This window comes from Meleagris gallopavo, chromosome 12, assembly GCF_905368555.1.
Source record: "Meleagris gallopavo chromosome 12, MGAL_WU_HG_1.1, whole genome shotgun sequence".
NCBI lineage: Eukaryota > Metazoa > Chordata > Aves > Galliformes > Phasianidae > Meleagris > Meleagris gallopavo.
In genome coordinates, this window is record NC_139415.1 from 18,357,655 (window position 1) to 18,381,084 (window position 23,430).

The 23,430-nt window shown below is 40.4% G+C and overlaps 2 protein-coding genes across 4 annotated transcripts in view; both read left to right on the top strand.

Moving 5' to 3' along the window:
• Window positions 1–13,193, top strand: part of IQCH (IQ motif containing H) — a 60,479-nt gene extending 47,286 nt beyond the window's left edge. For all 3 annotated transcript variants that reach the window (XM_085234064.1, XM_085234065.1, XM_085234066.1), the window contains 5 exons: window positions 3,347–3,514; window positions 6,387–6,512; window positions 7,908–7,969; window positions 9,215–9,323; window positions 10,576–13,193. In XM_085234064.1, coding sequence (XP_085090190.1) covers window positions 3,347–3,514; window positions 6,387–6,512; window positions 7,908–7,969; window positions 9,215–9,323; window positions 10,576–10,677 — 567 coding nt within the window. In that variant the 3' untranslated portion in view covers window positions 10,678–13,193. The remainder of the gene's footprint in view (window positions 1–3,346; window positions 3,515–6,386; window positions 6,513–7,907; window positions 7,970–9,214; window positions 9,324–10,575) is intronic.
• A 1,519-nt stretch (window positions 13,194–14,712) lies between these two features.
• Window positions 14,713–17,401, top strand: C12H15orf61 (chromosome 12 C15orf61 homolog). Its single transcript, XM_010717663.3, has 2 exons — window positions 14,713–15,338; window positions 16,692–17,401. Exons 1-2 carry the CDS (start codon window positions 15,008–15,010, stop codon window positions 16,817–16,819), a joined length of 459 nt encoding a protein of 152 aa, XP_010715965.2. The 5' UTR covers window positions 14,713–15,007; the 3' UTR covers window positions 16,820–17,401.
• Window positions 17,402–23,430: the final 6,029 nt, after the last annotated feature.

Sequence of the window (23,430 nt, forward strand, 5' to 3'; positions counted from 1 at the left end):
ATAAAGGATTCTGGTGCTTTTTTCCTTGCTTATTACAATTAATTTTAGGTCATTACACTCAAGGGACACCTGCTAACTTCAATATGGCCAACATGTGCTTAGTATGATATAATGAGCTACCTCTTTCCATTTGGGAACGTATATTGATCTATTATTGGTGAAAGATGCCAGACTGATAGAGCCAGCAAACAGATGCCCACTGCCAGTTCCAGAATAAGAGCACTATAAAGCAGCTATATAACTCTTGTCTTCACACGGCTCCACCAGCCAGACTCAGGTCTTCCATCCTTGCTTGAGACTACCAGAAACATTGCCTGTTATTAACTGCTGTAACTTTGCAAAGAGCACTTATGACCTTCACAAACTGGGGAGAGACTTAGAAATCATTCCATTGAAGAATTTGATCAGCTAACTACTAATGATCTGGCTTGCATTTGAACTAATAAAGTTGAAAAAAAATTATCTTGTTCCAGTCTCATGAACATGAAGTTGCCCAGCCCCTGTGTCTCATGTTTTTGTAGCAGTACAAAGGCAGTTTGAAAGGTACTTCTGGATTTCCGTGGCAAAAGGGAATCCCCTGCTAGGAAAAAGCTGGAATCTCATGCCATCTGATCCTCCTTTCTTTCTCTCTGTATTAGCGATGGTCTGGGACATATCCAGGACAGAAAGGGCCATAGCTACAATACTGTGTTCTGCAATACTCCTGAGCCAGCAAAAGAATCCTTGGGGGTGATCCCAGCTGGCATGCGTTAATGACCATTTGGCTGCTTTAACTTGCATTAGGGGTGGTTCAGCCTCAGGCTCGGGCCCAGAATGAAAGGAGGTGGACAGGTGGGTTGTAGCCATGTTTGTCTTCCTCCCCATCATGGTCAGGGCTGTGGAGATCTACCCTTGTTTTTAAGAAAGCAAAACGTGCAATGATATCATCATTGTAAAATGCACCTGTGACTGATCACATATCTATAGAAGGGCTGGGGTTGGATGCTGAAGTAGGTATTAGTAGCTCTCCTCCTGTACAGTGTTGAAGGAGAGAATCAGGCAGGTGGTGAGGGAAGGGGAGAAAAGGGCCTCTTCCCTTATTTCACATTAGGGCCGCCAGACCGCTCTGTTGATGAGAGCCATTAGTTTTGCAGGCAAGGGTATAAGGCTGAGATGTCCACGTCCAGGTACATCATGTCCATGTTAGGGAAAACACAAGGTTTGCTGAGTAACTTTTGCAGAACATACAAGCTATCCCACGTTCTGTGTGGTTTGTCTGAATCTGCCAGGGTGTAATGAATTTGTCCTGTGACAGTGACTGCTTATGTTTGCTTTATCTGCTATTAAATGCCCAACCCATTCTGTATGCACTGTCATAACACAAGCTTTGTTCTCGCCCATGCAGACGTGCTATGGCACTACATCTTCGCTTCTGTGCTTTTCCACCTCAGCTGCTTTATGGTCCACCTTCAGTCTAATTTGCCTTCTGCCTCTCTGTGCATCAGCCAAGGTTCCAGATAGTGCTGCCCTTGACTTTGAGCTTGAGAAACACAGATGTGGTATCAGGTCTGGATTCAGAGTGGCTAGTTCATTTTTCTGTGCTGTTGAGCGGCCCTTGGATAGCAATAATCCCTGCTCTCCTCACAGAGCCTAGCCAACTATTGTGGGGGCAAAACTTTAGCCATGAATCCAAAATCCAACTCAAACAAGGTTCAAAGCACGTTTGCTACTACTGATCTGTTGATAATATTTATGGAAATGAATGTAACATGTTTACTGTATGGATAGTTTATAATTACTACTTATTGAAAATGTTAGCACATACTGGAGAAGTACAAATTGATAGGAAAGTTCCTTCCTGTCTTGCAGAAGTGATGATAAAGAATAAATTATTGAAGAAAATTAAGCACTGTAATTGGTGAACGTTCCCCTTTTACTAAGTAAAGCTAGCTATTAGCATCCGATTTGCATTTTATACCGTGCAGCAGGAAATATTTAAGTTGACAAATAGGATATTTAATACAGCACCAGATACTTGGCAGTTAGTTATTAACAACTGTTACTGATGTGATTTATTCACCATTATAAAAAGGGCATTACTATGTGAATATGATTCAGAAATTAACTTCAGTTTACCAAGAGGCCTTGACTGCCTGACCTTTTAATATCCTTATAATGATGCCATTTAACATTCAGAGGCTTATTCAAGTCATTCACTGTTAGATTTGTTTTAAAAGGGTCCACTGTAGGGCAGATATTTGTGTGCATTAACATTTCTCATTGGCATCGTAGGCACGAGCATTTTTTAAACGGGAAAAACTCATGAGTAAAGCCATGCTCAGGTTGTTGGGGCAGAGGAGAGTCACAGAAAGAATTTGTAGTGCTCCATTCTCCTACTGTCCACTAATCTTGCAGGCTTCCACAGGCTCTAACACTTTGAAATCCTCTTGGGGGTTCTGTGAGATTTCTACCACTGCCTGCAAGTGAGACCTGCATGTAGGTGGGGTGGGCTTCTCTCCTACCTATCTGTGCTACCCACAGGCTCCAATAAACCCAAGGGGGAGCAAATGCTACCCACTTGGCAAGGGGCTTCTTTGTGGTCAGTAAGACTCAAACCAACGCCATGTTGCTTATATCGCAGGTTCTTGCATTGAGAATCGACCTCTGTCAGTACAGGCTTGCAGAGGATCTCACAGGCTTGGTGCAGCCTGCCAAACCACAGCATGCCTGAGGTGAGGGGCACTTCTGGGTGCATCTGCTCCAAGTCCTGCTCCAGCAGGGACACCCACAGCAGGGTGCCCAAGCCCATGTCCAGGCTTCCTGGGAAGATCTCCAAGGAGGAGGAGATGCTGCAACCTCTTTGCAGGGTGCAGTAATGTGTAATCAGGCAGGATGGATGTGGCTGTGTTTGGGGTACTCCTGCACACAGATTCCACTCTTCTCTACTTCTTTTACTCAGTTAAACTTTGCCTTCTAGAACTTCCCTTTTTCTATCTAAAAATACCTATTTGTTTGACTTTATTTAATCTTAATTATTCTTCAGTTAAAAATTCAGGTGTGATATTTAGTATTTAGTATTACCTATTTAATGTGATGCAGGTTTCACAGCTGAGTTGACCTACTTCTACTAATCCTTGCTAAAACCTTGGTAGCACAGGTATCCGTCTTCCCCTTAACCTTTCAATTCTCACCAAGAAATTATTTTTGAAGTTTCTTGGGAGTTCTGACTGTTTTACTGGAGCCAGTAATGCACCAGCACAAGGGAACCCTAAGTATACATTTTCAACATGTACGTAGGAATAGATGACAATTGCTGAATCTCACCTTTCTTGTTCTTTTTTAAACGCACCTGTTTGTGTTTGATCAGGTATGGGCAACAGACCTTGACCTTTGCTATAGTGACCAGCTGGCCTTGACTCAGCTCACGCTCTATGTGTCAGATGGAAACATGGATTGTTGCTCTGGCCTTTCTGAAGTACCTCTTGGTTCAAGGAAAATGAAAAGCCAATGCACTCAGCTCAAGGAGACAAAAACAGTAAGCAGTGATTTCTTCATAAATAAAGTTATTAATATAAGTTACTGAAAAGTTAAAAATCTGCTCTAGATCACCGCTCTGAAGGAGCTGAATAGTAAAACTGCTGCTTTTAGGTTTTAGAATGCTAATAAAGTAAATGGGATACTGTTGCATTAGAAATTAAAATAAAGGTTCTGAATGCCTATGGGTAGTTGATTATTTATCCTTTGCACTCAATAACGTTGATTTGTGATAGCAACTAACTTCTAAATAAATATCTTTCAAGTTGAAAAAAACTAGTAGTTTCTAAGTTGCAAGAAAAAGGGAGGAGCTGCAAGCACTGCTCTATAGGAGAGACTAAAAAGCAGTCACAAGGAAATCCGAGCCTTCAGCTCACGCACTATGATTTGGAATCAGAATTCAGCACTGAAGTTCTACCCCAGCTTTGTACTTTCATGCACAAAGCTAAATGTGCAACAGTCACGGCTCCATCCACAGAAGGATCCAGACGTGTAAATCCCTCTGAGCTCTCACTTATGTTAAGCCCAAACGTTGGTTCTCAGAACCTTCGTTAAATTCTGCACGGCACTGGAGCCACCTGACCATTCAGTATTAATTACGGGCACAGCCATCTGAACAGGAAGAGCTCTTAGCACCCTGAGCTCCTTAAGCAGGAGCATGCGGTTGTATTCCCCTTTCCTTGCTCTCTCTGGACCAGTTACGAAGCCTAAGGGGCAGAAGGCAGCAGTTTGCAGGACAAAGCAGGACAGCCGAGTCCTGCAGTCTCCCCTGCTTGATCTCACTGCTCTCCATTGCCAGGTGAGACTCATCCGCACTCAGTGCTACATGTTGTGCTGCACACAATGCCCAGGTGTTGGGGGTTGTAGGTTTTGTTGTGGTAGCCAGGCATTCCCAAGGTAGGAACTGGAATGCTGTGACTTGGCACTTGCTGCTTCCTGTCAGTCTCACTTTTAATCTCTCTGAGTTCTTTAAGTTGTGTCCACATCAGTGCCGTACAGGGATGTGAGTTTACAGAAGATATTTGTATATTACTTTGAACCCTTAGCAACCTACCATGGGTGCGTTCATGGCTAACACAGCTATCTTTTATTATGGTGACCTGTTAGATTAAAATGTTTATTGGTGGAGGACTTAATAAGACTTCTCAACATTGAGACTGTCCCTCTAAAAGGGCAGAAAGACCGTTAGGAAAGTCAGAGATTAAAAAGTGTATGTATACAGGTATGTGTAAGAAAGACAGACGCTGCTTTTACATATTTTGACTGAAGAGTCAAAACTCCCCTTTTTCTGACAGAGGAGGAGTGTAGCACTGTTCCAAAAATGTCATGGATCTGTAATTCAGAGGTTAATGAGCTCTTGATCTATTGGTTCTTGTCAAGTAACCACTTTTAGTTGGAGAGAAGGAAATTAGATAAGATTGGTCCCAGTAGTACAAGTTTTAGAAATGAAAAGTAATCAAGTAGCAACTTTTTTTAATTAAAATTCTGTCAGAATTAACATAAATTGTCACTATATTCTTTATTTTTCTTCTTTCTTCTGAGGTTTTTATCTCCTTAAGAGTTAACTATAAAAAAGTGCTCTCTCTGAAAAGCATCTTTAGGGAAAAAAAAAACAAACAAACAAGGAGACAAATGCTTTTACAGCACATGATCTGTAATGAATGATTAAGTAAAACACTTTGTGTGAAATTATGATGTTAATAATGATTCTGTCCCTTTTAATTTATTATATATTCTCAATCCTAGTAGGTTTGATTTTGATAAAATGGAGCAGCAACTCAGTTTGTGTGATGATATTATTTTTAGAAATCCTTCTTTGAAAGAACAAATTTCCTAGATACTGCTGCTACTGTAATTATGTACAAAACCAATCACTCATTATAGTTAGGATACATTATCTTCTAGACAGATGAGGCTAAATAAGCAACACATTAATAATTCATACTGCAGTTCATTATGCATGTGTATGCATGCTTTGTAGCTGAAATAAGCACCTCATCAACCTGATGCCAACCCTTAAACAATAGTTCTGTGTTATTGCAGCCACATTCAAGTTTACGCTTGTTAAACTGCTACTTGGATTATTTTATCAAGCATTCATTTATTTGTGGTCCCCTACTGCAGAGAACAGATTTTGGAAGCTCCTTTTTTAAGTTAATGACTTGAGCAATGGGTGTTATTAATTCTCAGAATATTATAAACATGATTAATTTTCAGGCAGAGATGTATTATATAAGGATTTCAACTATGTCAACTTAAATGAGTCACTGTCAAAACAAATATTATTTTGGAGAAAATACTGTAAATTACACGCTTCAATGTGCAGTATCCCCACTCCGATCAGAGAGTCCAGTATTCAAAAGAACATTACAGAAAAGCCTTCCCTGGTTTAGGAGAACATCTCTATCAAATTCTATGCAATGCAACATTTCTGTTCTCCAGGCTTAAGCACTGATTGAGCTTGAACTCAAATGCTGTACTGACTTTCATCCATAGCACAGACCCGCTGATACCAGTTGAATCGCTCCCTGGAGTCGCTGAGCTTGGGCAAGCACTTCCAGGGAAAAGATCACACACTCAGTCTTGAAGAAACGCACTTGAAATGTCACTAATTCTCTAATTCTGTAGTTTACATCTGTGATGTACAGGTTTGTGTACAGTGTAAGGAGAGGATTTAATCTCTCTGCATGGAAATGCCTATGTGCAGTAGACATTGTTACAAACAGGAATTCCTCCAGAAGGAATCAGTGGCCCTAGCTCATGCTTACATTAGTGAAACTGAAGGGAAAAAAACACCTTTATTTAGATAGAAACATCTTAGTTTCTGATATAAAATGGCATGAAAACAGAGAAACTTGTGTGGTTCTCTCCAGCTTTCTCCAGGAAGCAGCCGCTGTGCAGTAGCAAGCAGTCAGCTGAGGCACTCCAGTCTTTCAGTCATCTACTACAGTGTTCTCCTCCAGATGTGTAAAGCTCATGGTATTGGATTTGACCTCCAGGTAAGAAGACTACAAATCATGATATTCATTCTGCATAATTTTTGTATGTAACTTCTCATACTGTGAAGCCATTTGGAAAAAGGTAAAATTGAAGTATATGGTTGAGCATAATATAAAGTGTTCTGCTGGAGCTAGCTCCTTGCTGTGTGTTTAGACTGGAGTTATGTTCAAGAGGACCTATAAGAAAACATCACCATTAATTTTATTTTAAATTGCTATCATGATGCTAATTAATGAACTGTAAGTGAAAGTCTTCACCCGTTCCTGCAAAAATTACTCTAGTATTATAACCAACACCTGGTAGCTTACTTCATCTGGGATATGAGTCTTGAAAAACCACAGTACTGAGATGTCTGTTGCTTTGGCTTCTGCCTGGAAGCAGCCAAGGATGGAGTGTTACCACATGTTTAAGTTGCACACCAGGGAGTGAGACACTGTTCTCCTGGAGACTACAGAGAGAACGCTCTCCTGGCTGGTTTATTTGCACAGCAATGTGGGCAAAAAGGATTATAGCCGTCAGCCAGGGGCTGGGCTTGGGCTTAGGACAGCACTAACACAGAGTTCTCACAACAGCACTTGGCCTAACAAGGCCATTTCACGTTTATGTACCCATACCATAAAATACACCTTCAGAGGCAAAGAGGTCAGGTGAGAAGGGAGAACAGGAGAGGCATGAAGAAATGAAAATGCAGTCCTTGCTAGGAAAGGAAATGTTTAAGGCTTATGAACAGAATTATAACAAGGAAAATAATAAAATTTAAGGAATGTAGAAGGTGTTAGGTAGGACAGAAGAGCAGGTAAGAGATTTCAGATCCACGGCACAGGGTTTCATTGGGAAACACAGAGTTTTTTGTGTTATCTCAGTATAAATTCTCCCCAGGAATGGCACCTGTTCATGAGCCCTCTCACAGTGCCACGTGAGCTGTTGCCAGTGCAGTCATGAGTATCAGGCCCATGATGAACCAGAGCAGAGGTTAATGGAAGTTCATGCCCTGTGTTTATCAGAACAAAATTTAAGAACAGGAAAAATCTAAACTTTTTCACTGTCTAAATTAAAGCAAGGATAAAGCTTTTAGAGGTTAGCTTGTCTCTTGATAATAAAAATTGTCTCTTTACACAGTTATAAGGTTATTATGACCATCTCTTGTTGCACTACAACAGAAGTATTTCCTACTGAATGGACTTTGATGTGTGTATTCTTTTTAGATGAAGTTAATATATTGTATTCTCTACAATAATTAGAGCATTAATCTACTTAACTGAGCAATAATCCATTGCACACAACTCCAAACTACTCTTTCTTAGATATGATGATCTACTTATTGTCCAATGTATTTGTTATAATTATCACTATGTTAGGAATAATTAAAGCAGATTTGTCTTTCTATTTCACAGCAAAAACAGGGAACTGTTTTTATATTGTATGACGATCAGAAGCGATGCAGATTGGGAATGATGTAAGTAAACACTGTCAGTTATGCAGACTGATAAGCAGCTGGGAACACAGCTGATCTGAAAAGAGAGGCACCACAGTGTGTGCTGGCTTGGGTTCTAACAAAAGTCATGCAGAAAACAAACAAGTGTAGTGACTTCAGTACTTTCACACCTCTGGGAGTTGATTTGGCTCAATAACTCAGCTGAAAGCTCTTTCATTGGATTAATTTTCCTTGAGGCTAAAACAGAATGAGTGCAGAGACAGGTAGATAGCAAGTATGGGAGTTATGCAAGATAAATGTGGAGAAACTGAAGACAAGATCACTGGTAAACTGTCCTTTTAGGAGTCTGCAAGCTGTTGGAGGTTGTAGAGGTTGTCCCCACCTGTGGGATTTCACTTTAATTATTAGCTATGTGCCTTGGAAAATAGAGCCCGTATGTAAGAGACACTGCATCCTACCTACGTTCTTTCTGACTCCTTTAGGATAATACTTCAGAAGTTGCTCCCCTTGGTGAAAAACACCACCACCTCCTGGATCATCAGCATGGGTTGCCAGTTGTAATAATAAATTAGTAAGAACGCTGTCATATATTTGCCATATATTCTGATCCTAGATTGTCTTCCACTAGCTTTCCAGTGCAATTTCATTATCTTAATGTGGCATTTTCAAGGATATAAGGTGATAGGACATCAGCAACATACCTAAAGCATCTGTATAATCCACTTTACTACACTGGAGATCTATTGTCAGCTCCAGTAAGCAAACGAGGAACACTGTTCTTCTGATATCTGATATCCTATGTGTACTGAGAGTCTGTAGCACTGAGAAACCAAATCCTCACAAGGTAATGTTTGTACTTCTAAGAAAGATACAGCAATCTAAGAAATGCTGATACTGCTGAAATTCCTATTAGACGTCTTTCACAAATTGCAGGCAGAATTAACAGTTCTTCGAAAACTAATCCAGGTATTTGAAGTGTTCTGATGTCTCACTCCTAACTCAAAGACTGTCTTTTACTTGGAGTAACTGAAACCTTACTGCTTACTTCTGCTGTTGATTAATAAAAATTATTTATTACACAAATCCTTTCTGTTGACAAGTTAAAATGGAGCCTCATCCTTCATATCTCCCTGAAGATTGCCACCTTGTGAGATTGAAAATCCTCATTAAATTCCATCACCAGACAGGCACAAATGAGAGGGCGATTGTTTTTAAGCATGTGAAGGGAATCATTGGTAAACTCATTTGTTTGGATATCATTAACAGAACAATCGGAGAGGATCTCCAGGGGGTCCTCATGACCTTTGCTCGCAATCTCTTCATCATCCATCAAGAAATATCAGCACCTAATATGCAAGGCGAGACCAATTTTAAGGTGAGGTGTTAATTAACTAACGATCCTGGTTAATTTCTGCACAAGGGCTGAAAATACCTCATGCTGTATCATAAACAAGTGCTAAACCATTCCTTTCTTATTGCTCGCGGTATGTATTTTACAGTGTCTAGGTCAATACAGTAAGTCTCCCAAGGAACCTGTTAGTTAAATTTAAGTTTGAAACTTTTTCTTTGAGAAGAGGCACACTCCAGCTTGAAGTCATTTACAATGCAGTGCTCCTGATTTTCCCTTGTAAGAAGCAAAGGAGTTACTGGCGCTGCTTCAGACAGTTCTGTCTCAATTGTCTATTTTATCTTAAGGAAACATCATCAAAGTAGGAATTTCAAATTAGAAACAAGTTTCTCATTTTTAATAATTCCTTAGATTATTAACTCTGATTTAAGCAGGCAGACTCAGAGTTTGTTACTTCACATCCTTCAACTTTGGTTCCATTAATTTTTGCCATCAGTTTTGTTCCCCGTGTTTCTCCGCTCTTTCAGTCTGCCCACAGTGCCCACCCCTGTGTGCCAGAGGATGCGCTCAGGAGCTGCCCGTGGAGGCAGGACAAAGTGCTGAGGCTTGTCAGGCTGGGAATGTTCCCCCTGGAGCGCCTCTGAAGCTCCTTTGTGACAACCCAGCTGCCAAAAAGAGATTTCCGGAGGCAGTTCTTTTGCTAAACTATACGATCTTTTACTTCACGAAGTTTCTGAGATTTTGTCTGTAAGCATTTTGTAGAAAGGTAGAGGGGAGCACCGTGTTATGGATTCGCACTGAAGTCACATCACATAATTTGTCAGACTGTTTCCAGTGTTACCTCTGACAGTATTTTCCTCTGATAAGCAGACTGTGAAATGAGAGTTCTAGAGAAGACATAATTAAATTTTATCCTGTTACAGAAAAACAAAATATATATATTTTTTTCAGTGTGAGGGAGCCAAAAGCAACCACTGAAGAAAAATATCACAGGGAAATCTTCACAGTGAACTAACAATGATTTACATCTGTGAAGTAAAGCACCTGTTAGCTGATTAGAAATACAAAGTGCAAGGAAATATATTTTTATTTCTCAAAGTTTTGCACATACTTTATATTATTGTAGCAGACTCAAAGTAACAGTAAATTTACTTGCTGCATCCTCTCCCGTGGAACACTTTTTACCTTTTGGAAGCAAGTACAACCAGCTGTGCTTTTTGGCTGCTAGATTTCATTATAATGTCCATTAAATAACTTGTATTCCTTGAATCTGTTACAGATGGCAATTCAGGATATTGAAGCAATTCTAGGAGTTACAGCAGAAAACAAACTGAAATTGGAAGAAGAGCATCCTTCAAAAGCAGATGCTCTGAAAGAATAGTTAACAGAAGATGTTTAAGTGCTCTTTATACTTCTGGAAATGCTTTCTCATCTGTAAGAACAGGTTTGGTTTTCCTTCTGCACTGGCATGTGAATGTAACCTGGGACAATAAGTATCCATGATTTTTGAATACAGTAATTACAGAAATAGCCCTTATTTCACAAAATAATCTATTCAAAAACAGAGAATCATAGTAAATGTCCCTAATATTCATATGGTGAGTCCTGAAATATAGTATTTGTTTTTAAAACCTTATTAGTAGAATCATGGACTCTAAAGGAGAGGAGATGATCTACTCTGACCTACATGCCACATATATATTTGTACTTTTACCAAGCCTACAACTTAAAATGGTCTTATTGTATCTTCATGAGCTACCTTCCAAGATAGGTTAATGGAGGCAGACAGTCTGCTGTATCCCTAGCTAATCCCCCAGTGAACTGTCCTTAAAGCCATTGCCTCGCACTTAGTCTGAATTTGTTTGACTTCAGCTTCCAGGATTGGATCTCGTTATGCTCCTGTCTCAGAAAATGAAGAACTGTTTGGTGTAAAATCACACGTTTCTGTGGAACAAACCTTTTTGTTCCTAGACTCAAAATTCCTAAGTGAGATTTGCTTTGCTAATATTCCCATAGAAGTGGTGTACCCAGACCTCATGAAGTATTCCAGTAATTTTGTCTCTGGTGTTATAAAATGAAAATGCCATTCTCTACATTTTACTGCTTCCCTGCATGTATGTTGAGATACCATCCTATGTTTGTCACTAATCAGATCACCAGATCATTCCTGATTGAAAACAGTTCTGGGATCCCAAACTCCCTTTTGAACCTACTGTCTACTAAAATACAGGCTTCCAACATAGGAGTAAGTTCTGGGTTCTTCTACCTGTAAATAATTTACTTCATTGCTTTCTTATCTAGAAGTCTAGCATCTCACGTTCCTCTTTAGAACCAAACATCTTTATTGCTATCATTCCTGCTTTTGCAGCAGTTATTTTATGCTGTTTCAAATTATGAAAAATAATAGCAATAACATTGGTGCAACAGTAGATTCTGAGATTCACGTTTGTACTATAATTCCCAGTATGCTGTGACTTTTGCAGACCTCTTCATCAGATATATTCTGTATTTCAGATACTGCTGACTTTTTCATCAGAATTATTGTGTGTTGTTATATTGAGAACAACTGCTACATTTGTACCTGTGTCCATCAGATCCGTAACCTTATCCCAAAAGAAAACACATTCTAAATTATACTGTAGAAGAGCTCATCTTCCTCCCTTGGATGCTTATTATTGTATTATGCATGGCAAATATATCTGGACTTACTGCCCAAAAACCTCAGGCAAAATCAGTTTTGAGACAAGTTATGAATGTGAGCAAGCAATGAGAGATCAGCATCTACTTTTTCCAGTGCCTCTGAGTCTTTGACCTATCAGTTTCACACACAGCCTTTTGTGTTAACATTTTTCTCTTCTTACTTAGTCACAGAAGTCATTCCTTGCAGATGGGTTTAAACTAAAAATCTAAGCATATTTTTGTTTAATTCTTGTTTGTCCTTGTACCTTATTTGACATCATCTCAATGTTGTCGTTTTTTTTCCACAGAAATTTTACACAAATTTTTGTAATGTGAAATTTAACAGTGAACATACTTCCTAGAAGTTTTCGTAGTTAGTAATGACAACAACATAGGTCTTTTTGGCTGTGGAAGGCATAGCAGTGATCTCTCATTTGCCAAGAAATACTTTGCCCAGAAAACATAGTATAATTTCTCATTTGTTCTTCCAACAAGATGAGATGTTTTTGTTCTGTGTTCTTCTTTGACATGCTACAGACTAATGTGCGTTTCTTACCTTCTCACTGCATTCATAATACATTCTTTTCTGTTTTAGTGCCAAGATACTCTTCAAGGATTTTTCACCTAGCTTGATCTCCAAGCTCTATTAATGTCCCAGTTTGATCAATTTAAAAAAAAAAAAGAAAGAAAAAAGCAGAAACCTGGGGTAGGAGGTATAGAAGAACTGTATACTCCTAGGTATCAGCCTAGGAGTCAGCTAGTTTCTTAAGGGTTAAGGAAAATTAAGCTTTGATCCAAGCCAGAACAACATAAGGTCTGAGAGGCTCATTAGTTCACTGGCACTTAATAGACTTCAGTGTCCTAGGAGTAAATGAAACCTGTACTTCCTTATGTCTTTGTTCTGTTCTGACAAAAGACAACTGTACCTGTTTTTGCAGAGGACAAGTGATCTGAAAGTTCCCGTGGTGAGAGAGATTTCTCAGCATGTGCAAAGTGTGAAATGTATTTCGAGGAAAAAAGTTTTTAATTACTATTAACACTTCTGAGTGTTGAGCTGATGGATGGATTGAAAATGCTTCACAGTCTCTCACATTCAACTCCCATGCTGCTGGTGCCAAAAGTGTATTATTATTTTTTTTTTTAATACAACAGCTATAAACTGAAATCATCATCTTCCAAAAAGAAGTCAGAAATATAGCTATTATTCTCCTGTTCTGACTATGGAAATATTTATTTCCATGCCCAGAGTTCTTGAACCATAGCAAGAATTTTAGCAGTATTTAGAATAGGATCTATACTAGGAAGAAACACAGCAAGTGGGAAATGTGGGAATCAAGAGATAAAAGATGACCCAGGCATAGCTGCTCATCAGCAATTGCCAAAGAATTCTGCAGCTAATAACAGCAAAAGCCCAGGGTGGTTCCCCAGCTGCAAGGTGCAGAGGAATGCTTGTGGAAGAACAGGAGGGGCAGTGGGGCTGGGCATCAGCTGCAGAAGACAGACAATTAAAATAAAGGTATCATGCTTTCAGTGGGCGAGGGCTGCAAATGAAGACATGCATTCAGTTGATAGCATTTCATGAATCTCAACAGCTTTTTAAAATTACATCTGTGTTAATTATGGTTGTGCAAGAACTGACAGACTGTAGCTTATGTTCTCTCCCCACCAGTATGCACAATGCACAAAGCACCAACCTGTCTCATGTCTGTGTGAAATCTTGTCACCTCCATGCACAGGGCTGTTGTTCCTGTCCTGTAGAGCGTTCCTCAGATCTTAGACATTGAAGCAGTGGCCAACACATGACCATCGTTTCTGTAGCTCTTGCTGTTGGCTTTGACGTTAATGATAGCTCAGCTGCTGTGCGCTACTCTGTAGTTTGCTTGGGAATACTCCTTGCTGTAAAAGCTCTGCTTCTTTGCATTGACTACACAGACATCTGGAGCTGGAGAGTGCATCTCAGCAGCAGAGGAATACAACAGATAGGAAACCTCCCAGTTCCTTTAAAAAATCTGGTCTTTAAAAAGTAAGTTTAGGAGAATTTGCGGCTAAAAAGTAACAAATCCCTGGAAATGTAAGATGTAAAAAAGGCACTACCAGAACTGCCTGACTACATCAGAATCCAACACGGACAGAGACCTTAATTGTGAAGCTAAATGTTAATGGAAGTCTTTTGACAGCATGCTCCGTACTAGACTAACTCCATCTTCACCTTTAAGGAATTGTCATTCTGGTCCTGATTCTGGAGTACTGTCAAGCAGGCAGTGTTTTGCTGTGCACTGGAAGATGCAGGTGGTCCTTCACCCCATCTGCAGAACACATTGTCTCAGCAAGGATACAGCCGTGTTCACTCAACCAGCAAGAAGTTCTGCTGCTGGAGCTGAAGAATTCTCCCTTTGTTTATTTTTAACAGCAAAGTATTGTGAAATAACTCCTTTAAAAACCCCAAGTAACTGTGATGAGGTATGCTGGTTGGATAGGCAGTGTATGCTCACTGAGTAACCCTGAGGTCCCTCTCACAATGTAACACAGCTTTGCCCTTCACCTCAGCTCCCACCCCTCCCACTGCTGCTGCTAATAAAGATAGATACCAAAGGGAGCTCTATGCTCTATTAATTATGGGAGGTGAGTTTGATGATTATTAATTACTGGTCCCACAGACACATAGCGCATTGTAGTAAATAAACAGGGCGCGTTGTTGGTAGTAATTCATGAATAGCTCAACGATTTAAGACTGCTGAGCGTGAAATAGTCTCTCTGTAATTATTTAAAGGAAAAGTCTGCCGCTCTTCTGTACAATTTTCCTCAAGCAGAACGGCTGTCGGTTCAAACCCCAGCTTTTATTGAGGTACAACAGGACACCACGCGTCTGACGCCGCTCCTCACAGCACTGCAGCGCGCCGCCCCTCAGCGCCTTTTCCCGCCCAAAGGTCGGAGCGCCGCGCGCCGGCGGCACATGCGCGGGAAGCGCGCTCGCCTCGCGCAGGCGCGCCGGCCGTACCCGCCGGAGGGGGCGGGGAGGGGCGGCCCGCGGGATGCAGGCGCTGAGGCGGCTGCACGAGGCGGCGGTGGGGCTGTTGCTGTGGGGGAGAGCGGCATCGGCCCGCCCCGACGCCTCGGAGGTGCTGAGCCAGCACCTGCGGCAGCGCGGCCTGCCTCATTGGACGTCGTACTGCGTTAAGTACAGCGCGGTGCGCAACGACCAGTTCGGCCTCTCGCACTTCAACTGGTGCGTGGACGGTGCCAACTACCACATCCTGCGCACCGGCTGCTTCCCCTTCGTCAAGTACCACTGCTCCCGCGCCGCCCCGCAGGACCTGGCGCTGCAGAACGCCGCCTTCACCGCCCTCAAGGTGCTCAACGCCGGTGAGTGCGCGGCGCCCGGCCCCGCCGCCCTTCCTCCTTTCCTTCCTTCCTCCCTCCCCCGCCGCTTCCAGCCTCGGGGTCGCGCCCTCCGGCGCTGACCGCGGCCCGGCGCTGCCGTCCCGCTCCGTGAGGCTCCGAGCGCTGCCCCAACGCTGCGCTCCCTGCGGGTCGGGCGCTGCATCCCGCGGGGCCGCGCTTGTCGCTCTGGGATCCCGCGGCGTCGCTCATCTCGCCGCCCTCTGAGCGGGCGCTGCGCTTGAAGCGCGGCGGTTCGTTTCTCAGGAGGGACTGAGCTGATGGCCGCTGCTTGCAGTGGGCCGTGCGAGCTGATCCGAGCTGCTCCGTGCTTATAAATAAAGAACCTGAATCGGCACTGCCGCATCTTTCAAAACGTCTATTTTGAATTAACGTTTTCTATATGTTTTGAAATATACGGATATGTATCAGTGCTTTGTCTACGAATGCAACACTGCCAGCGTTTAAGTAATATCTCCATCAATTTCTGGTTTTTGTATTTAATTCAGAGAGAAATTCTTTGCTTTGCATGCCCTCAGTAACTTCTTGCTCCTCATCTTCTCCCCTTTTTACCGGACTTAGTAAGAAATATTCTTTTTTTCCTGTAGTAACTTTTCATCTGATTTTATCCTCCCCACAGTTAGACTTTTCTCTCTTGCAGCTGCTGTGCATGTGCCATACTGAAATGATGGGTGAACATGGCTGAAATGTCAGCCCATCGTTATTGAGAATCTAGTTGAAGCATTTAGGTAACTGAAAGTACATTGAATTCAGTGCCCTGTCTTACTGAACTGGAGGCCCAAATCCATCTCTATTTTTTTTTTACCCTGTATTAGGTGAAATACTATTCTCTGTAGTAGGTGGTCATTCAGCAGTGTTAAAAACAATGGCACTGTTTGTAGTTGTGACTGCTGAGCTCATTTTTCCCCCACGCAACTTCTCATTGATCTGTTCAGTCAGTTCAGTTCTTCGTGCTTCCATCTCTCCTCACGCCTAGCAAGACTCAGCTGGTGTCTGGGTGGGTGTCTTTGTGGGTGTGTATTTGGATTTTTCTTTAAATCGGAAGAAAGCAAACTTTGTAGACATCACATTTCACTGCTTCCATCCCATTTTCTTCTGTTGTGTACTGCTTTTCTTAAGCTGCCTTCTGAGTCTTGTTTCTTTCACACACAAGGAGCATAGTGTGCACCGACACCTCTTGTAAGCGTTTCAGTAAGGGCAGAATGTTATTAGCACTGCTTTACAGGAATGCTTTTCCTCTATTTAATATCTGAATTATCAGACTTAATTTTCCTGACTTGCTGTCTTTGTATGTAACATGTTTTTGTCTTTTCATAGGCATCCCAACCTTACTATATGGAATTGGCTCCTGGTTCTTTGTCAGTGTCACAGAGACTGTTCACACCAGTCGTGGCCCGGTTACTATTTATTTTCTAAATAAAGAAGATGAAGGTGCAATGTACTGAAATGGTGCCCTCAAGTACTGTCAGTTGGTGGGTTTCCATGTTACAGCTGCTACAAGTATCTGCTCCCGGTGCCTAAAGAGAACTCAAGGCAGCTCTGTATTTTTATACGGTGTATTCTTTCACTTAACACTGTGTCTTCAGGAAGCTTCCTGGAATTTTTTGGCAATAGGCTTGTTTTTGGAGAGGATAGTAAAGTTGAAAAAGTAGAAGCTTTGGGAGAAGAACTAATATCTCTGAGAGTGTTAGAATACATAAGTACATAAGTCAGTGACTGGAACTGTTCAAGAAGTTTCTAATAATTTAAAAAGGTACATCTACCAATGTGGGCAAGGAAGCTGTGAATCCGTGAGACTTCTCTGAAAGCACTAAACTGCTTAAGTCTCAACTAGTTGGTGTTTTGAAATGTAATAGTGGTTACAGTTGTGAGAGGGTTTGGATGAACCCATGGCACTGACTGCTAGTGGTACCAGAAGGCTTTCTAGAAAAAATACCTCTGAGAAGTTTGGGGAAAAAAAAAAAAAAAAAAAAGCTGTATGTATCACATTTCTTTAAGTGGTATTTAAATAAAGTATCTAAAATATGCTTCATGGTTGGTTTTGGTTTTTATTTTATAATATTTCAATTCCAGATAGATGCATTATATTTCTTGTCTTTTGGTTGGTTTATAGGCAAGTAATAAAGCTAAAGTAATGTGAGATAGTGCTGGGGACTAAATCTTTACAAATTGCTGATATTTTTAATTGATGTAGAAGAATGAAAAGAATACAACCCTCATTACTGTCCAAGGCAAATGATCTCTCCAGCTGTAGGTGAGAACAGACAAAGATAAAGTTGAGAAGACTTAAATTCAGCTGCAAACATGGGCCAAAAAAAAAAAAAAAGCTTATAGGGAATTATTTGGAGACTGGAAAGTATGGAATTACTGGATTAAAAGTTCAAAGAGAAGTGCCTGTACGGGTTATATTACTGGTGCTTAATTTTAATGCCAGCAGGTAATGCTGTCTATTCCAAATCCTGAGTCCAGTGATGGAAGCCGATGATTCCAGTTTTCATAATAGGAAGATAAATGTGAAATGAGTAGATGCTGCTTTTGGAGGGTAATCACTATTCCTAAATAAATTATTGCCGAGCTATAGCTACAATATAATGTAATTTAAATACTTTTTTACTTAATTCCGGATAATGGAACTGTTCCCCACTTAATGAAGCAATACAATTTTCTAAAAGCAACACTAAGTAATGCTTTAATCAGAAAAGCGCTCACACTGTTGTATTTAATCTTGGTGAATACTCTTGACACGAGTTAAATGGGTCTCAGTGATGAAAAACACTATGATAAGAAACCTCATTAATAGTAAAAATGACTGTTAGTGTTATTCTAGAACTGCTTCTCACCGTATTGGAGAAAGTTAAATAACTGCAGCTCATAAGTTTACAGTCAAATACTGCTCATTCATTGCTGCGGATCTTGTCAATATCCTGCTGTAAAGGTTTAGTCTCAACACGAGGTTGATAAAATGGTTTTTAATTACCAGACTATAAATACAGCTCTTTATTGGAGTTGCACCTCCACTCACTGCAGCTTGTTTGATTTCTGATAATGTGTACTGCTGACTTTGCTTACCTGTTTTTCAATAACTGCAGGCAACGTGACTCCTTGTCCATACGGTGATGGGCAAGTCTCCTTAGAGAACATCTGACAAACTACCCTATTGATTACTGCAATTCTGTGCTGCTTGCAGCATTAAATAGAGACTTGATTTCTTGTTCAATGATCTCACTGTGTAACAATTAAGCAAATGTAATATTTTCTTGTATTACATGAAAATCAATAGACCTCTTGCTCTTATGAAGCAGATCGTGCTGAAGGATGAACTAGAAGATGTCTGAGGGCAGAGTGCAAATATAGCATCGTTCATTTGTTTTGCTAAGGCCTGTGTGTGTGACTTGCTGCAGTACCTGAAATGGCAAATATGCTAGAAGGCATAACGGAAATCACTAAATTACAAAATTGCTGACAAATATGAATATGTATCTACTTCACTGTCTTCAACCGAAGGTAAAAGGCATCGTCTGCCTTGCGGTCTCTTTTTGCCATAGGTGGCTGCTTCTTAGTATCTTTTGTTGTTACTTATCTTGAGTTCTGACCTGAATGCAAGGCAGAAATGTCGATGGCCTGGACTGGTACCATCTTGTCTAAAATCTCTGCTAGTCTCTGGGGAGCACAGGAATGGCGAGCAAGGACAGACGTGCTAGCAGTGCTGCGATGGCTCGGCACTCAGCCAAGCCCTTTCTCTTTCATGTTTCTGACCCTCATTGCCAGGAACTCCTCGTAGCTGTCGGCTCCTATAGGGACAATCCTGGAACAGCGCCTCTTCTTGTGGGGATGTCCAAGAGTGTCCTTGAAGTGGGCTTTAAAGACAAGCAGTTTGTTCAGAGGCTGATTGATTTGTGCATGTAACACCTAACTGCTCTCTCTTGCCTCTGAGACCTTTGGGGTTGTCTTGTAACCACAAGGCTTCAAGAGGCCAACTTGTAGGGAACCAGGCTTTGTGAATTCTCCCGTCCAGGCTGGTTTTCTTCTTGTTTGACATAATGGGCTTCTTTTTTTGTGTATTATATTATGCATATGTTATGTGTGCAACATATGCTTCAGACAATTTTTTTGTGTAGATGATTGAATTACAAAGTGACCCTTATAACTTTATGTGAACTTGATCTGTTCCACTTCCATTTGAAACAAAGCGTAGTTTATCTTGTAACTCTTGCCTTAATTATCTCTGCTGTATTCAAGGATGATGTTTAAATGAGTGAGAGATGACAGAAAAAGGCAGAGAGCTTTGTTTCACCGCACTTAACAACTACTTCAGATAAATGAAACCTTACTCTAAGCCCAGCGGATCAGGTAGCTGCTTCTTGTAGCAGTCCTTTTAAACAGTAATGACTACTGGGGGCATCTTAACCTAAACGAGCGCTTAGCATTACATCTCACCCAGGTCAATGGTTTCAGGTATCCAAGTTAAACTGTGCTACTGTAAATTAATGGAAAATGTAACTGCGCTTTGCTGAAAGATCAATGTCCAATAAAGGCTGCACAATCAAATCTTGTTGCAATGATTGAGGTCCTTAATTGCCTTTCAAAGATAAGGTGGTAATCAACATAGGTTTAACTGATCTTTTTTACCAGTTCAATTACATGCTAATGACTACGGCCAACTCAGGATCTTTAACTACTTATACTTATTAAATCTTATGTTTGTAGTGAAAAATTACTTAAGCCACACAATCAATAAAGCCCAGGTCTTAATTACTATATTTCACTTTTATACCTTTTTGTATGTTTGACAAATGTTTCACTAGAGACTGTGTAGCACTAACGATAGTACCCCAGGAAATACTGTTTTCTGATATCGCTTCTCCAAAGTGGAATAAGATGTGTTTTCATGTTTTTTTAACAACGTTTTGTGACTACTAATGCAAACCTAGTTTTAGGCAGTTCATTGTGCTTAGCTATCATTCGTTACGTATAATGGCATTCCTTTTATCGCAAGGTGCGCTTGATAACCTTCCAGTGGACGCAATTTCAGCTTGAAGTTCCTAGCTGTTTTCCACTCCGAATTAATGCTGAACTTAGGTCTGCACCAGGGAGTGATGTTCCCAGTTGTTGTCAATTCTCTGTTTCAAAAATAAGTGGTGTGTCCCCTTCCTCTGAATTGCCCATCTTTCCCTCTAGTTTTTTTCCCAGTCTTTCAAGGAACCTGAAGCCACCTGGAGCTCTCATCCAGCTGAGCACAACGTGCGTCCATCCACAGCTTGCTTTGTGGCTGAAATGCTGTGATTCTGAGAGCATAGCAGCATCAGGTTAGAATCCTTTGGGTTTGTGGCTTTGTTTTTGTATGTACATCCTTGCTCTCCCTGCAGAATTTGGTGGGTTCTGAGAAGCTGCTTGCCTTAGCCTGGTACTGTTGAGTTTTAAGTATTCTCAAACCTACTGAGGTTCTTTCCACTGCTAATGCTTTCTGGAACAGGAGAACAGGAATCTAGAGTTCATTCTTCCCATATTCAAAAGAGAAATGCTACTGCATTTTGCCACAGTCCTTATAGTTTGTGGCAATTTAAAATTGACGAAATAGGATTTATTGGAATCGTTCTGTAGTTAAAAAAAAAAAAAAAAAAAAAAAAGTTTAATGACCTAAGTAGTCACCTTTGAGAATGTAACACCAATATAAAGATTGTTACTGTCAGAATCTCTTTGCAAACCATAATTGTAGATCTCCTTCATATGAATGAAACTTGGGTATTTCGTAGTAGTTGAATGCCCTTTGGGCTTCTGAATTAAACCAGCTTTGCCAGAAACAAAGGAGATTCTGCTTCATGTATTATTTACTTTGGCCATTCAAATTAAATTGGCTTTTGCTGTAAGTCCTTAATCATGTTCACTACAGAAAAGTAAGTTGCCTTGATTTTTTTCTGAGAAATACATAGTTACAGAAGTGGGTGTCGTGTGTGCATTGCTGGGTTACTCTTTCAGCTTAAATGTGCCAAAGCAGAAGTGGCAACTTAGGAGATGTAGAAAGGGGGATTTAAAATAATAGAAATTGTCACTAATATATTCCAAGTTTATTTAAAAGATTTTTTTCTATTTCTAGAAAAGAATAAGATGGTATTACTGCACTTGCAATTAAGTCTTTTAAATAAAGCATGTGTGCAGCAGAACACCAAAATATGCATTAATGATTAGGAAAGTCAGTGTAAATTATTGACCTTTGTGAATTAGTAAGTGAATAAACACAGCTGCAATAAAGAAGGCTCATATTTATTACTCCAAATATTTATGACTCTTAGATGACTGTAGTTTAACCTTAATTATTTATGCTAATACATCATAATATTCTACTAAAGGCACTGCAATATCTTTTTGGAAAGAAATGAAGTCCACATAATGGGCGCATTCTGCTGCACTGTAAGAGGTGGTGATTTTTGTCTGAGTTCAAGTCAGAACCCCCCCACATCATTAGCAGTTTCAGTGAGGCAGTTTGATAGGAAACCCCACGTATATATCAATTCAGCATTTAAAAAATAGAGTTAAGGCCACCGAGCTTTGAAATGATGCAGTACTTTGTTATACTTTAGCTACTTTGGATGTGTTATGGCTGCTACTTGCTTGGTAAGGTAGACTGTGTGTGGCTTAGATTTTAATAGCAATTGCATCATGTGAAGCACAGTTTGTAAGCCTTCTACTAGTCAGTTATAAAACCAACATATTACTTTCAGTGATGTTAATAATCCTAATAGAATTATAACTGCTCTGAACCATATTTTACAGTCCTGCAGACAAAAAGTCTGATCAAGAAAACTTTCAATTTTAAAATACAGGTTTCAAAATAGATGGCTTCTAAAGAACACTTGAAGATTTTAAGCAAAATTAGAAATATATATTACAAAGTCAGATCTATTTCTTAGAGGAAGAAATGCCATTACGTATGATTGTTCTATGCTTGGTGATTCATGGGCCTGGTTATAGATATGCTTTGTGATGTATGAATTATTTAGCAAGAAAAATCACAATAATTTTGTTGTTACTCAAGAATTTATAGGTTGACAGAAACAATTATGCAGACCCTGAAGCTGGTTTGGTGGGTACAGCAATATCCTTAATGATACACAGCCACTTTGACTCACTACAACTGGTCTGGTTTGCGTTGTAATTTTTCAGTAATTGTGCATCTTATGTAGCCCTTAAACAATATTAGTTTTATTCTGCATAAACTCTGTGTTCTTTCTTTTAAAATATTTTTATAATTTCGAGCAAGAGCTTTAAACATCAAGTTCATAGCTTTGGGTTTCTTTTTCAAGGCAACAGGAATTTATGATGAGTTTTAAAAGATCTGTTTGAGGCCAGATTCTGCTCCCACTGAGTTGGATGTAAGATGAATTAATGTCCTGATTTTTGGTTTACAAGCAGCCGTTTGCCTCTTAGCCGCACTGCTTTGTGTCTGCAGTGTGCAGTGGGTTTCTGCCTGTTTAAGCCCTTGCAAAATGAATGTAAAGGGCACTGAGAAGGCCTGAAAGGAAGGCAGCTGCTTTTGTGCAACTTTGGAGAGCAGGCTTTAAGGGATCTCCATTTATACTTGTAGTTATCAAGCTGGTACACTTGGGCGATTCTCTCCCGGGAGATGCATTTTTAGAGAGGAAAGATGTGTTTAGAAAGGCTGGACACTTGACCTACTTTTTTCATAAGCCTAAGGGAATTATGTTTGCTGCACTGGCAATCTGAAGATGTGGGAAGCAAAGAGTGAATTTTACTGTGGTATGTTTACTGTCATAGAAAGTTATGTATTAATCTTTTCAGAATTTAAGAAAGAACAACAAAAAAAAAAAAAAAGAGAAAATTACCAAACAATTGACCAGATGCCATTCTCTTTAGGAAGTGAAGGGCTTATGCTGTCTTATGCCTAATAGCTATGTAGAAACTGGTGCAGGAAATCTTAGCAGTACCAAGTACCAAGGTTAGAATTTCCCCCATGCTCTGTGGGAGCTCTAATGAGCACACAGGACTTCCTGGCTCTGCCTCGTGCTCCGCTTCCTTCCTGAGCCTTGTTTCCTTCTCC

Coding starts and splice junctions, on each gene's coding strand:
- C12H15orf61 (XM_010717663.3), top strand. CDS start 15,008: ATGCAGGCGCTGAGGCGGCTGCACGAGGCGGCGGTGGGGCTGTTGCTG. Junction 15,339..16,691: donor CCTCAAGGTGCTCAACGCCG/GTGAGTGCGCGG, acceptor GTCTTTTCATAG/GCATCCCAACCTTACTATAT.